This window comes from Camellia sinensis, chromosome 9 (genome assembly GCF_055761805.1).
Source record: "Camellia sinensis isolate YWXY chromosome 9, ASM5576180v1, whole genome shotgun sequence".
In the NCBI taxonomy this organism is placed as follows: Eukaryota; Viridiplantae; Streptophyta; class Magnoliopsida; order Ericales; family Theaceae; genus Camellia; species Camellia sinensis.
Genome location: NC_138969.1, coordinates 195,585,510 through 195,599,180, shown reverse-complemented (window position 1 = coordinate 195,599,180; position 13,671 = coordinate 195,585,510). Strand labels below are relative to the sequence as shown.

Below are 13,671 nucleotides of genomic sequence, written 5' to 3'. Positions count from 1 at the left end.
ACAACAAAATTGCAAACTTTCATTTCAAATATATTAATAATAAATCTCAATAATGAAAAACACTATATAGAATAATTAAGTATCAGTAATACTTAATAATAAGCACTAGAATAATTAAGTATCAGTAATACTTGTCCAAATCAACTCAAATAAAAAATTAAAAAAAAAAACTAAAATATTAATTATACTTGTCCAAATCAACTCAAATAAAAGTAAAACACTTCAATATCACAACAACACTTGCCCAACAAGTATTCTTCCTGGAAGATCTCACAGATAGCAGACTCTCCAAGCTCTGAATCCAACCAAAACCTTTGTCACTCCCTTTTTAACCTGTAAAAATTTATAAATATCCCAACAAACAAAACAAACACAATTTATAAGAATGTATATATTAGAAATCAAAATTAATTTAATTTAAGGTTAACAACATTATATAGAATGGTCAAAATTAACATTTAAAAAATAATACTAACCAACCAAAAGTTTATCTTATCTTTGCGCCTTTGGGATATGAAACGAGATTAACCAAATCTCGTCGAACTTTACCATATCCACTCACACCCCAATTGGTTCCCCACGAATTCTTGACCCAGTAGTATTCTATTTCATCTTCTACGCCATAACCCGTCAACAACATTGCATGTGTACCTAACATTTTTGTTCTATCATTATCATCATCCTCCTCCTCCTCCTCCTCCTCCTTATCATCATCATCATCATCCTCATCCTCCTCCTCCTCCTCCTCACCATCGTTGTCCTCCCCCTCCTCCTCATCATCATCGTCATCATCGTCTCCAGCACCTTGATAAATTTCCTACACAAAAATATAAAATGGATAAAAATTATGATAATTTTAAATAACAATAATAATAGTTAATATTTATAATCATATGTTACTTACATGTCTGAGAGTGAAGAGGGATTGGTAGACATTCACCACACCAACAATCGGATACTTGTTAATGAGTTCTACAAATTGATTACGGGATTCTTCGAGATAGATGATTTCATAACCTTCAATATATAACTTTTGTGTCTGAAAAAGAAGAATAAAAAAAATATAAAAATAAAAATAAAAATTTGATACTTGATGATTGATTTGAAAAGTTAATTTATAAAAAATATATATAACTACTTTACATGTGGCTTTGGCATGCTGTCTCCTCTCATTCCATAATATGGATAATCTTCGTCCATGGATACCCCATAGCTTTGTATATAAGTCAAAACCGAATTGATAGTACAATTATAACATCCCATTTCATCCTCTCGGGGATTCGTAGGTGGATATATAACCCAAACACAGTCTATAATCTCCTGTACTGACAATTGAATAATGTTTCCAGTTTGTAACATGTAAAGTGACTCACATGCCGCAGTTGCGGCCATTGCTGTACAACAGGCCTTAAAAAAAATAAAATAAAAAAAAAAATTATGTTAGCAATTGAATAATTAAAATAAGGGATTGTTATCCATAAATTTTTTTTCTTAATCAATAAAGTCTCATCATAGAAGTTGTTTGAAAGGTTTAATCAATTTTTTTTGTAAATTTCTGACATTTTTACCCTTATTTATATGCAAGCACAAATCTAGAGAAATAGTCATTATACTCATGGTAGCTATTATTTTTTTACCTTTCAAAATTTAAAATTTTATAAAAAGAAATATATACACATGTTTTTGATAAAATTTATATTTTTGAAAACTTGTCGACGATATCTATCAAACAAGATCTCAATTGAATATAAAATTATAAAAAATAATATATATATATATATATATATATATAAACTTCACACTTTTTAAAATTTAAAAATGTAACTTTTGAAATTTCACATTTTTTAGAAATTTGTTTTTAAAATTTCACACAGTTTATGAATTGAAAAAAAAAATTAAATTCAAATTTCCAGTAATGTGAAATTTCACATATTTGAAATGTAAAAAAATAAAAATAAATTTCACAATACCATATCAAGCTTTAAAGATATTTTTTCAATTTTATAGAATAACATATGTGAATGTTAACATTTGTTAAGAAAAAAAATAATTTGATTTTTTAAAAAGGTACTAATATTCACAGTTTCAATGAATAAAAAAATATACTAGCAAAAAAAAAAAATATATTAATATTCACACCAACTTTTACACCTAAAAGTACACAATATTTATTTATTAAAGGTATGAATATTAACATTTATATTTATTACATTTCTTTGAAAAATCATACTAGTAAAAAGTTTCCCATTCTAACTATGGTAATTTTTTTACAAAAACATAGATTTTGATTATATATAAAATCATATTGTAGAAGATAAATTACGTTAGATACTTTAATGAAATCTTCGCTTATAATGAAGTTACCTATTGAATTAGGATTCCATTGTCAAATTTGGAGATATAATAAAATGGAGTTTTTCTTTTATTATTTTGAAAGTTATAAGATTAAATGAAATTGTAAATTATGAATAGGACCAAATAAAATACAAGTTTTAAATATAAGAATAATATATTAAATATTAAATCCTAAATTTACTTACAACATTCATCTTGATCCCTAACTGGAGATAAAATATCTGGTCTAGATAAGTGCCAAATGAACTCCTGCGATTAGAAAATTTTATATAATTATCATTTATGACTCGCCAAATAGCAAGATAATTTATGAAGCATTTCAAATTTGCTAATATCAATTAATGAAATTAAATTTAAAATAGAATAAAGCAATTTTTTTTTAGATCCTTAATAATATTGCTTTAAAAGAATAAGGATAAACAATTTTCTAATAGTAGTTTAGGTCGTCCAACAGATATGGTTAACTATTTTGTACAAAAATAGCTCCTACAATTAGTTGCTTTTTACATATTTTAAGTGATTTCAAAACTTTAAAAATTAATAATTTTTTATTTATGTCTCCATTTGTTGTAAAGTTTATATTTCTAGAATTCTATTGAAATATCCTTCAAACAAAATCTATGAGCAATATGAAATTCCGAAGAAAAAAATTTATGAAGTTTTATTGTATTTGTTTTTACATCATATTGATATTTCTCTGGCTTTGTAAAGAGTGAAATTTCACTCAGTAAAAGAGAAAAACACAGTGACATAGAAAAAAGTATGTATTTTAACAAAAAGAAAAACGCATATACATTCTCAATTGGGGACCAACTAAGTTAGCTCACTTACCCACTCATATACATTCTCAACTGATAGGTGAAAGTTCAATCATTAACATAGGCAAAGATAAGTGATTTACTCAAAAGATCATGGTTAAAATGTTTATATCTTTCCTATTATGGGGACTTGTAATGGTTATTTATTTCTTTTCTATTATAGACTTTAATGATGGTTGGTGTTGGCTTGAGGTTTGTTTTGGTGGACTTTGTTATATATGATTTATTGATCATTTTAATGTAACATATACTATTGCTAGTTATGACTCGTGCCTAAAGGCATTTGTCATATTGACATGTTGAAAAATACGACAAATCATATTAAAATATTATTTGGTACAATTCTATGTAAAAATGCGTTAGGTGAAACTTTAAAAGAATTTCTTACTTCCTAAAAAATAAAACACAAATACATCATATTAGAATTACGAAAAAATTAAATAAATAATAATAATTAAAAAAAATCAATAATCTAATCATATATTATTTAGCCATAGTCAATCCTAGAAGGCACCATTAAACTGAAAATCAATAATTTATCAATTATTATTTTTTAAATGTTGCTTAAGCAAAAACACTAAAAACAAAAAATGGCATAGTGTAACTATATAAACTAATTATGAAAATGAAGTAATAGAGTTCAACAGCCATTTAGTAACCACTTATAGCTATTACAATCTATATGAACAAAATGTGAGACAAATTGATTAAAGATTTAAAAAAAAAAAAAAAAGCATGCTCAATATTTTGGAGAACTTACGTATAAGTTCTAATAAAGGAATTTATTGTCCAATAAATCCTATGATAATTAATGATAATTGTTAATTTTCAGTGACAGTTTCAAAAATTTGTCACAAAAAAGTCACTAATTACAATTTTTAGCGACAGTTTAAAAAAAGTCACTAAAAGTCACTAATTTTTAACTTTTAGCTACAATTTGAAAATTTTATCACATAAAAGCGTCACTAATTATAAGTTTTAATAACAATTAATAATAATTGTGACAAAAAAGTCACTAATTGTCAAATTTTAGTGACATATGCAAAAAAGTGTCACAAAAAATTTATTTTTAGCGACAATTTTACTAGGATTAACTTTCAATACGACTTAATGGGTATTAAGTCCAACTATTAAGATTTATTGATAGTTCACCCCAATATTTTTTAAATCTTAGGTCACATAAGAAGTAATGAAATTTCTAATTGTCTATCAAATATAATATGAAAATTATTCACATAAAATTTATGAACATGAAACTTGTACAAAATATTTGGTGGTGACATTTTTATAATTTTAAAAGATGATAATAAGTGTTTAGTTCGACAAATTATTGTATCAACAATGATTCATCCCCCCTTTTCCTCCCACCCCCTTTGACCCCCTCTCTCTCTCATTGGTTACATTTTCTTTTTCTTTTTCTTTTTTTTCCTACTCCTCCAATCACCACCCGCCACGTGGCAAAGGGGGTGAGGGGGTGACCCCCAAAAGGGGGTCCCAAGCATTATTCTTATTGTATATAATTTTTGTATAAAAATTATGCATTGTAACCCAGCTTTTTCTTTTCATAAAGAAGGGAGGGGGGGGGGGGGGGATACCGAACTAACTATTAATTAGGCTTATGTCACCCTATGAATCCAATTATATCTTTATTTCAAGTAAGACAATTTCAACTGTTAAATTGAATTAATCATCACCATTCACAATGACACATAGGACATTTTAAAATATTCACTTGCTTTGTTAAATAGATGTAAGCAAAGTTCAAAGTTCAAAGTTCAAAATTCTAATCTAATTTTCTATTTTTTTTAATTTTTAAATATAAAAAATACATTTTTAATTATATTATTGGTTCTTTCCATTTTATCAATAGCTTTCTTACCATTTCAGTAAATACTCTAAAATCAATATGGTAAGTTTTTACTTTTTTCTTCGATTGTAAATGTGGAAAAAAAAACCTCCAATAATCTAATTTGCCCCATCTAATTGTATATATAATTTCATAATTAAAAAAGCTTATTATAGAAAGTTTTTTTTTTTTTAAATCTAGCCATATCTAATTAAAAAATTTAAAATTTTAAAAAGAAATCTTAAATATAACTTTAGTCTCATATAATTTTAAATTTTAAAAATATTTACTTAAAGATATTAATCAAAAAATTTATTTTTAAAAACTAAAAAATACATGCAGCGTCTAAAAAATTTGGGTGTCAAAATAACTCAATTAAATAAATAAGTGGACCAAATAACTCATTGATTGTACATGAACCAAAATAATTCTCTAAGGACAGGGCTTGAGCCAAGAATTAGCATAAAAATCAATTTGAACTCAGTTTCTAGGCTAAAATATTGACACATTCTATCTAGCTCATATCGGTCACAACATAACAAACCATGATATAATTTAAATATAAGTTTAAATTTATTATTATTACTAAATGATTCTAGTAATTATCTCATAAATTTTTTAAATAAGATTCAAAGTTAGAACTAAAACATATTCTGTAGTTCAGATTGACTAAATTTTAGATAGTTTTTTTTCATACATAAATATACCTGAATATTCATTTAATAGTTTAAATATGAATAATAGTTTAAATATGAATATATTAAAATTTTATCCAAGTTTAAAAATTAAAATAAATAATATGTTCACATTTTTAATTTTTATTACAAAAAGTGCTAATAGATATGTATTTACCAATTTAGTACGTAAATAGGTCAAGTGGTTTATGAGTTGGTTATCGAAGAATTTTTTTTTTTTTTGTGATTAATTTAAAGTCAAGTTGGCATAAAAGTCGAATTAACCAACTTCTAGATCACTTTTAATGTCTACCTTAACTCTAACTTGAGAAATTAACCATTATCCATTTTAATATGAGAGTTGCGACATAAGGATAAATTACAATTTTTAAACATGAGTAGGCAAATTTTTAGACAAAATAGACAATAGATAATTAGTACATTAACAAATGTGATTTACCATATTATCACATAAATTTGGACGTAGAATAACCTAAAATTACAGAGCTCATAAGGCGAGATGTATTAATTTTTATCATAAATGTAGTTTTTGTAATTTATAATTTTTTTACCAATTAAACTATGATATGTATTGTTTATTTTTAAAAACTTAGAAAACACAATTAAATTTATAAAATAATTTTAAAAAGGTTAAAACTTAATTGATTTTAAATTATTTTTCTTATAAATTTTACAAAAATTTTATGTTACTATTTAATTTTTTATTATTTATTTATACCCGTACATAGCACGCGTATTATGATAATAGTTATCTTAATATTTATAAATTTTCTCCTACCTATTGACACATACAGAGAAAAATAAATAAATAAATAAAAATATTGGAAGAAAATACAAGAATAGTCTAGAGAAACGGCTGCCCAAGAAAAGTCTCCAGTGATAGGAAGGCTGCTGCTAGGGATAGGAAGGATGCTGGGCTGCTGTGGTAGTAATAGGGTTGAATGAAGGTAATAGGTGCGAGGGCGGAAAGGTTTTGTTTTGGGAAAGGTTTTTTTTTGGACAAGTTTTTTTTTTTTTTTTAAAAAAAAAAATCAGAAAAGGGGGGAAAGGTTTTTGTTTTTAAAATCAGAAAATTAAGAAATTAGAATTGAAATAATAGAGCTCCTACAAGGTTTGTGGGTTAAAAAGACCATTTCCTTTATACTAATACTAGTATAATACCCGTGCTATACACGGATTAAAATAAATAATTAAAAATTATTTTTAAAATTAAATTATAACAAAAATTTTATTTATAATATAAAATAAAATTTATTTAATATTAATTAGTTCTCATATAATAATTATATTTACGATAAAATATAAATATATTTCGCTTTGATGAATCTCGTAATTTTAGTTTTTCAATTTATCAACTATCTCATATCTATTATGTAAAATCAATTACCTTATCAATAAATCAAAATTAAAGAATAAATAAAAAATAGAAAAAAAAATAGAATATCAGTGACCCCAATTTCAACCCACTTCTTAAATAAGATTTCGATGATTTTGATCCTTCTAGGTTGCTAGGTATAACCTCTAAAATAGTCTCATTAAATATTAGTTAATTATATTTACTAATATTTTAAAGGTTAGACCAATTGAATATTTTGCAAACCCTATAGCCATTTTCTTAATTTGAACTCCATATAGACCATTTTTAATTTTTAATTTTTAATATTTTTTAATTGTTTTATATTAAAAAAATTTAGAACTAATATACTAAACAAATAAATTAAACTGAATATGTACATAAAACAATTTAACTCTAGCCCATGGGCTTATGTTTTTTTTATTGTGTATTTGATTGAAAATGTGTTAGACCATTTTAGTTAGCTTGGTTCAAATAAAAGGTAATGCATGTACTATATGTGAATTTATAAAAAAAAATTTCTCATTTGTTAATAAATTTATGCATAATCCTCATTTCAAATAAGAGTTTTATAAATTTTTAAGAGTTAATCACAAACTTTTTTTAAAAAAAAAAACTTTTTTAAAAAAAAAAAATAGACATGATACATTTTAAATATGTATAAAACAACTTTATTAATAAACCATTTTTATTAAAAAAATTCTATACTTGATCAAATAGTTCTTCTAACTTTTGAAATTTTAATATTTATGAATATATTTAATATTTTCAAATACTCCAAGCATTTTTCACATTTAAAATTTATGAATAAATTTATATAATTTAACAATTTATACTTTATTAAAACTTTTAGCATTGCAAAATCAATAATTAAGTTTTATCAAATATGCGTTAAATCTAATTGTCAACCTATTTTTTAAACAAAATTTTCTCATTCAAAATTTTAGCAAATATTTATTTAGAAAAACTATCCACGTGTTAGTGCACCATGTTCACGTCATTGTTAAGCGTATGTAACTTAGGCCCTAATCTAAATGCACCTTGTATTTTTTAAATTTTGTTTAATGTTTGGCATGACCCACAAAATGGTTATAAAGTATAAGTAAAATTTTAAATTATTAACTTAAAATAAGTTGTGAATTTATTTGGTGCAATGAAACTTTTGATAATCTATATAACATTTTTATTGTGTAAATATATATAATGTGTAACGCCCCCAAAATATAATCATAAATCAAACTAAAAACATATATAAATACTGCATTAATCAGAGTGTAACGTTCTTTCATTCTATAGAGTTAATAGTACAAAAGGTTTAACATAAATAAATGCCCTACCTATTGGCTTACATCTTTCCAAGCCTTTACTTGATTACAACAAAAGAGAGACTCGCTCTATACAAGTTAAGCCACTGGCTATACAAAATAGGCATTACAAAAAAATATAAATGAAGCTCTTGCTCCAAACTTTCTCCAAACTACTGCCTTAGGGGAGGCATGTCACCAGCACCTGAAAATGATTTTCTCCAAACAGGGTGAGCCAAAGCCCAGTAGGAATAATCTAACACAGTATATGAAATTTAGCAAAGATATAAATACATTATGAATATACAATGCCCGTGATAAAACATTCACAAATTCATATAATCGTAAGATACCAATTTCAAGTCTTAATCCATTGTCCTTCAATTTGTTTTAGGTTCATTTATTCTTCTTAATTCATGAGTCAAATTCATTATCTCTCCACATCCCAACTGAGACTATAACTCAATGGTTTTCTAATCATACAATTAACACATAAACACTCTAAACTGTCATTTTACGGATATTTCGTCCGCGAGATCGGCATCTATGTATAATTTCGAGATTTTTACCCAGGACACTCTGGCCAACTTAATTTCAATGGAGTCCATCCCCTTTCTCCTCCCATACAATCATACATATACAATGTATTTAAAAATATAGTTATACATGGAGTACATCTCTTTTCTCCTCCCAAACAATCATATATGTGCAATGTATATAAAACATGATTATATTCAGTGATAACCAACCATGGATTAGTTTCAATTCACCTAATCCTCATGCAATTTCTACAGCAATTAAAGTTTTCCTCCACCGATAGCCCAATACAAATATTTCTAAACAGATATACAATCTCAAGATAGATAATTTATTCAAAATTTCCAAAAGTGAGAAGTATTACATACTCAATCCCACTATCTATTTCAATACTCATCCAATTTCATGTTTACAATACCAATTTCATTTATTTATACAAAATAAATATTAATATCATTTTAGGGCAAATTCCCCTTTTTCCCAAATATCAAATCAAGTACCAAAATCAATAATTTTTACACACATGATCTCATATTCAAACCAATACCCATTTATTTCTCATTCATAAAAATAAAAAAAAAATAAAAAAAAAAAAAAAAAAAACTTCTTTTCAAATTTGAACCCAAACCCTAGGCTTGCTCAAAACATCCCCAAATTACACCATTATTACAAAAATGATAAATAACTAAGTTAAATATCATATAAAGGTGTAGAAAATCCCTACCTCGAAGAGAGAAGATGAGCCAAACAAGGATGAGACTTCAAAGACACCGAAACCAAAGTATATTCGGATCAAAATGGAGCTCTCAAGATGCTCTACCATTTTCCCAAAGACACTAGGGCGGAGAGATCAACAGATCTAGGAGAAAATGTAGAGAGAGAGGGTCAAGATTTAGGTTTTTGAAAAGTTTTAGAAAGAGAGGAGAATGAAAAAATGAATAAAAATATCATGATAGTGGTTGTAGTAAAGGTAGTAATGGTAGTGGTGGTGGTGGAGGTGGCATGATGATAGTGGTAGTAGTAGCAGTGGTGGTAGTGGTGGTGGCAGCAACGACAGTAGTAATGATTTTGGTGGTGGTAGCAGTACGATGGTGGTGGTAGTGGTGGTAATAATGAGTTTATAATAGTGTTTTATAAATTCAATCAAAATTAAGTAAATTTGATCTGACTTAAAAAAATTTAAATTTTAACCTACATTTTAATAGGCATTTAAATTTTTAAGTGATATCAATTATAATTATCAAACGAGTTTAATTGATTATCATTTGATACATTTAGTTTTAAGTATTGAATCATGTCATCAAACACCCCTTTTTTAATTTATTTAAATCACATCAACTCTTTACTTTTTTACACGTATTTTCATATAAGCTAATAAGCCCAAAAAAAAAAAAAACCACTTCCCAAAATAGGCCTCAGAATAACATCTTGTAATTCAAATTTATTCTATACATGGATCTCATACCACACAAATTCAATCATAACCACACAATAAATTCAGAATAAATAAGAATAGATATGTAAAATTATTCAATACATAAGCATCATTTTGAGGGTCTAAAAAAAATTCAGTAACATTATTCAATACATAAACATCATTTTCTTTTCATCATCTAAAAGAAAATGAAATAGTTAAGAATCAGATTTACAGTCTCAGAATTTGTCAAGAATTAATTTATATGATAGAGATCAAATTGTTAAAATGTAGGATCAAGGAATGAAATGACTTGCAACCATTAATTATTATTTTTGGATAAATTTTGAATAAAAATTTCTGGATTTGTAATTCCATCAAAAAAAAAAAAAACATTTGGACATCCAAAGATGATGTTGGTTTGTCATGAGTCATGAATACAGTATACTTATTTGTACATCTCAATGCATTTTTTTGAGAAATTACGTGTAGGTAGGGGAAAAAAAAAAATTACCAATACATAGGTGGTGCTAGTAACACTTCTACCTTCACAATTTTTTATTTGCACATACCTGCACCCCATATATCTGTAAAAAAAATTTAATCTCCCATCTGCATATAATTTTCCCCATTTTTTTTTTTTAGATGTGTGTCACTTAGTGAATGATTCACTACATTGCTTCACCTTAAAAAAATAAATAATATGTAAACCAAAAAAAAAATCAAAATTTATATACAAAATAATAGGGTTATAGTTTGACTTGTCTTTCTAAAACAATGTTTACTTATAAAAATGTAGTATTTTTTTTTTTTTTTTTTGATCGGCAAAGAGAAATCTTTATTGATGAAAGTATACAAGAAGGATACAGGACATCAATAAAGAGGAGCTTGGAACATACTGAAGCTCCAAGCTCCAAAAAGGAGAGAGCCCAACAACAATACAAAAAGGAACATAAAAGACTCAAACATACTACAAACCAGCTAAATTGCACAGAACATAAACACCAACACTGAGCAAACTCCTCCATCAATTTGGTGATAAGAGCTAGAGCACACAGATTCATAGCAAAAAGCAGCACACAGATTGAGACCAGCCCTTTGAGACCAACACCAAAACTGATTATCATCACAGACACATAAAAAACGAACATGTGCTTGCAATTGGAGAACCAAGCCAAAGGAAAGATATCATATGCAACCAGCAAACCTTACAAAATAACAACTATAGTACGGTCCAACATAGAGATCTTGAAATCACCAATCTGCACTCAAACTGCAGAATCAAGCTCACCAAGAGCTAGAGCCTACCAGCTTCTACCAAAATCAACAAGACCAATCAGCAGATCAGACTAGCAGATCAGAACAGATACAAACAGACTGACAGATCAGCAGAGTAGACTAGAAGATCAGAACAACCATCTTAATACCTCTCCGGATCAATAAGCAAAGCCCATCATTAATTTGCTGATATGAGCTAGAGGATCCTGATTCAGAGCAGAATAAATCATTGAACTGATAAATCTGGACAGCATGAAAGTAGATGAACCACTGTTGGTTCTATACCAGGAGGAACAAACAGACTGCACAGCATATAAACTTCAATTTTGCACAGGTGCAGAGTTGGGTAAGGATACCTACCCCTCTGTTCGTATTCAGAATTTCCAACCTTCAGAATACCAACATATCTACACTACACAGATGCAAGTCAACACAGTACAAACACTACAGCAGAGGCTCCCTACATCACAACAGCAGCTGTTCATTCCATTGCACCTACCCCTCCCAAACACCTCCTTATTTGCCTCATATTGGTTCCAAAATCCTGTACAAAGAACTGAAAGTCTCTTAGATATGGGTTTACCCAGAAAGCAATCCTGATTTTAATTAATTCACAGATATCCTCTAAATTTGGGGGAGTTGCTCTAAAGACACACTCATTCCTGCATCTCCATACTGACCACATCACTGCCAGTGGAATTGCCCCCCAAATCAACCTTTCTTTCTTCTTTAACTTCCCCCCAGCCCACCACAGGAGGAGACTCTCCACAGTGCATGGCAAAGCAGATTGGACATCCCACCACTTTAGCATTTCAGTCCATATGTTCCACACAAATGGGCACCATATTAAGACATGGTTCAGTGACTCACTTTCGCTGTTACAAAACACACAAACTGTGGAGTCATTTTCACAGATCACTCCCAGCCTTTGTAGAAACTCCCTGGTCTTAATTCTCCCTTTCCAAGCAAACCACCCAAACAATTGTACCTTAGGAGGGACATGTTTGAGCCACAACAATTTAGTAATTCTCAGGGTGGCACCAGCATTACTCACAATAAAACTATACAATTCTGCTGTTTTTAGGATCCCAAGAGATGAAGCTGCCCAAACTGGATGATCTTCACACTCAACACATAGATCAGGGGCTGCTACCAGGAAATTATTGAGCCTAACCAATTCCATCTCCTCCCAGTCATATAGCTGTCTTCTAAAGTCAAGAGACCAAGCCCCTGCTATGGTTTTTTTATCAACCAAGACTCTCAAGCACTCTCTTTTTTCCAAAGACAACCGATACAGAGTTGGAAATTCATCTTTCAGACACACAGATTGACACCAAGCATCTGACCAAAATCTAATCCGCATTCCATCCCCTACTTTCAGCTTGAAATTATGCAAATAAAACTCCTTTAAGCTGCTACTCTATTCAGCAACCGAGACAATTCCATTCCACACCGCTGAGTACCCAATGGATGGATTTAAAGATGGAATCCAACTAGTCACCTTCATCTTATATCTACTGCAAATGATTCTTTTCCACAAAGCATCCTTTTCGCTACCAAACCTCCACCACCACTTGACTAGCAAGCATTTATTTACATCCCTCAAATTTCTAATGCCCAAACCACCTTGATCTACTCTTTTTGACATTTCCTCCCATTTTATCATATGAATTTTCCTTTTCGCATCAGAACCACCCCATAAAAAATTAGCTTGAAGCTTCTCCAATTCTTTAGCAACCCCTTCAGGCATTTTAAACAAAGATAAATAAAACATTGGTAAAGCTGAAGATACTGATTTAATCAGTATTAACCTTCCGGCAAAAGACAGCATCTTCCTCTTCCACCCAGCTAGTTTATTTTTCACTTTTTCCACTACTGGTTTCCAAGTAGCTAGCCTCCTTGGATTAGCGCCTAGTGGCATCCCTAGATAAGTGAGTGGCAACGATTTAACTTTACAATTTAGGATTACAGCCATATCATTCATCATCTCCGCAGAAACACCCACACCACAAACCACGCTCTTGTGAAAATTTATCTTCAAACCCGACATGATTTCAAAGCACCTTAGCA

At 28.5% G+C, this 13,671-nt stretch overlaps 2 protein-coding genes across 2 annotated transcripts; both read right to left on the bottom strand.

The window, feature by feature from the left end:
• Positions 1 to 270: 270 nt before the first annotated feature.
• On the bottom strand, positions 271 to 1,392 carry LOC145800029 (fruit bromelain-like). The gene is made up of 5 exons (XM_082889686.1): positions 1,144 to 1,392; positions 905 to 1,039; positions 751 to 817; positions 530 to 615; positions 271 to 333 (listed from the first exon to the last, which is right to left on the bottom strand). Exons 1-5 carry the CDS (start codon positions 1,390 to 1,392, stop codon positions 271 to 273), a joined length of 600 nt encoding a protein of 199 aa, XP_082745812.1.
• A 10,435-nt stretch (positions 1,393 to 11,827) lies between these two features.
• On the bottom strand, positions 11,828 to 12,964 carry LOC145800028 (uncharacterized). Its single transcript, XM_082889685.1, has 2 exons — positions 12,101 to 12,964; positions 11,828 to 12,013 (listed from the first exon to the last, which is right to left on the bottom strand). Exons 1-2 carry the CDS (start codon positions 12,962 to 12,964, stop codon positions 11,828 to 11,830), a joined length of 1,050 nt encoding a protein of 349 aa, XP_082745811.1.
• Positions 12,965 to 13,671: the final 707 nt, after the last annotated feature.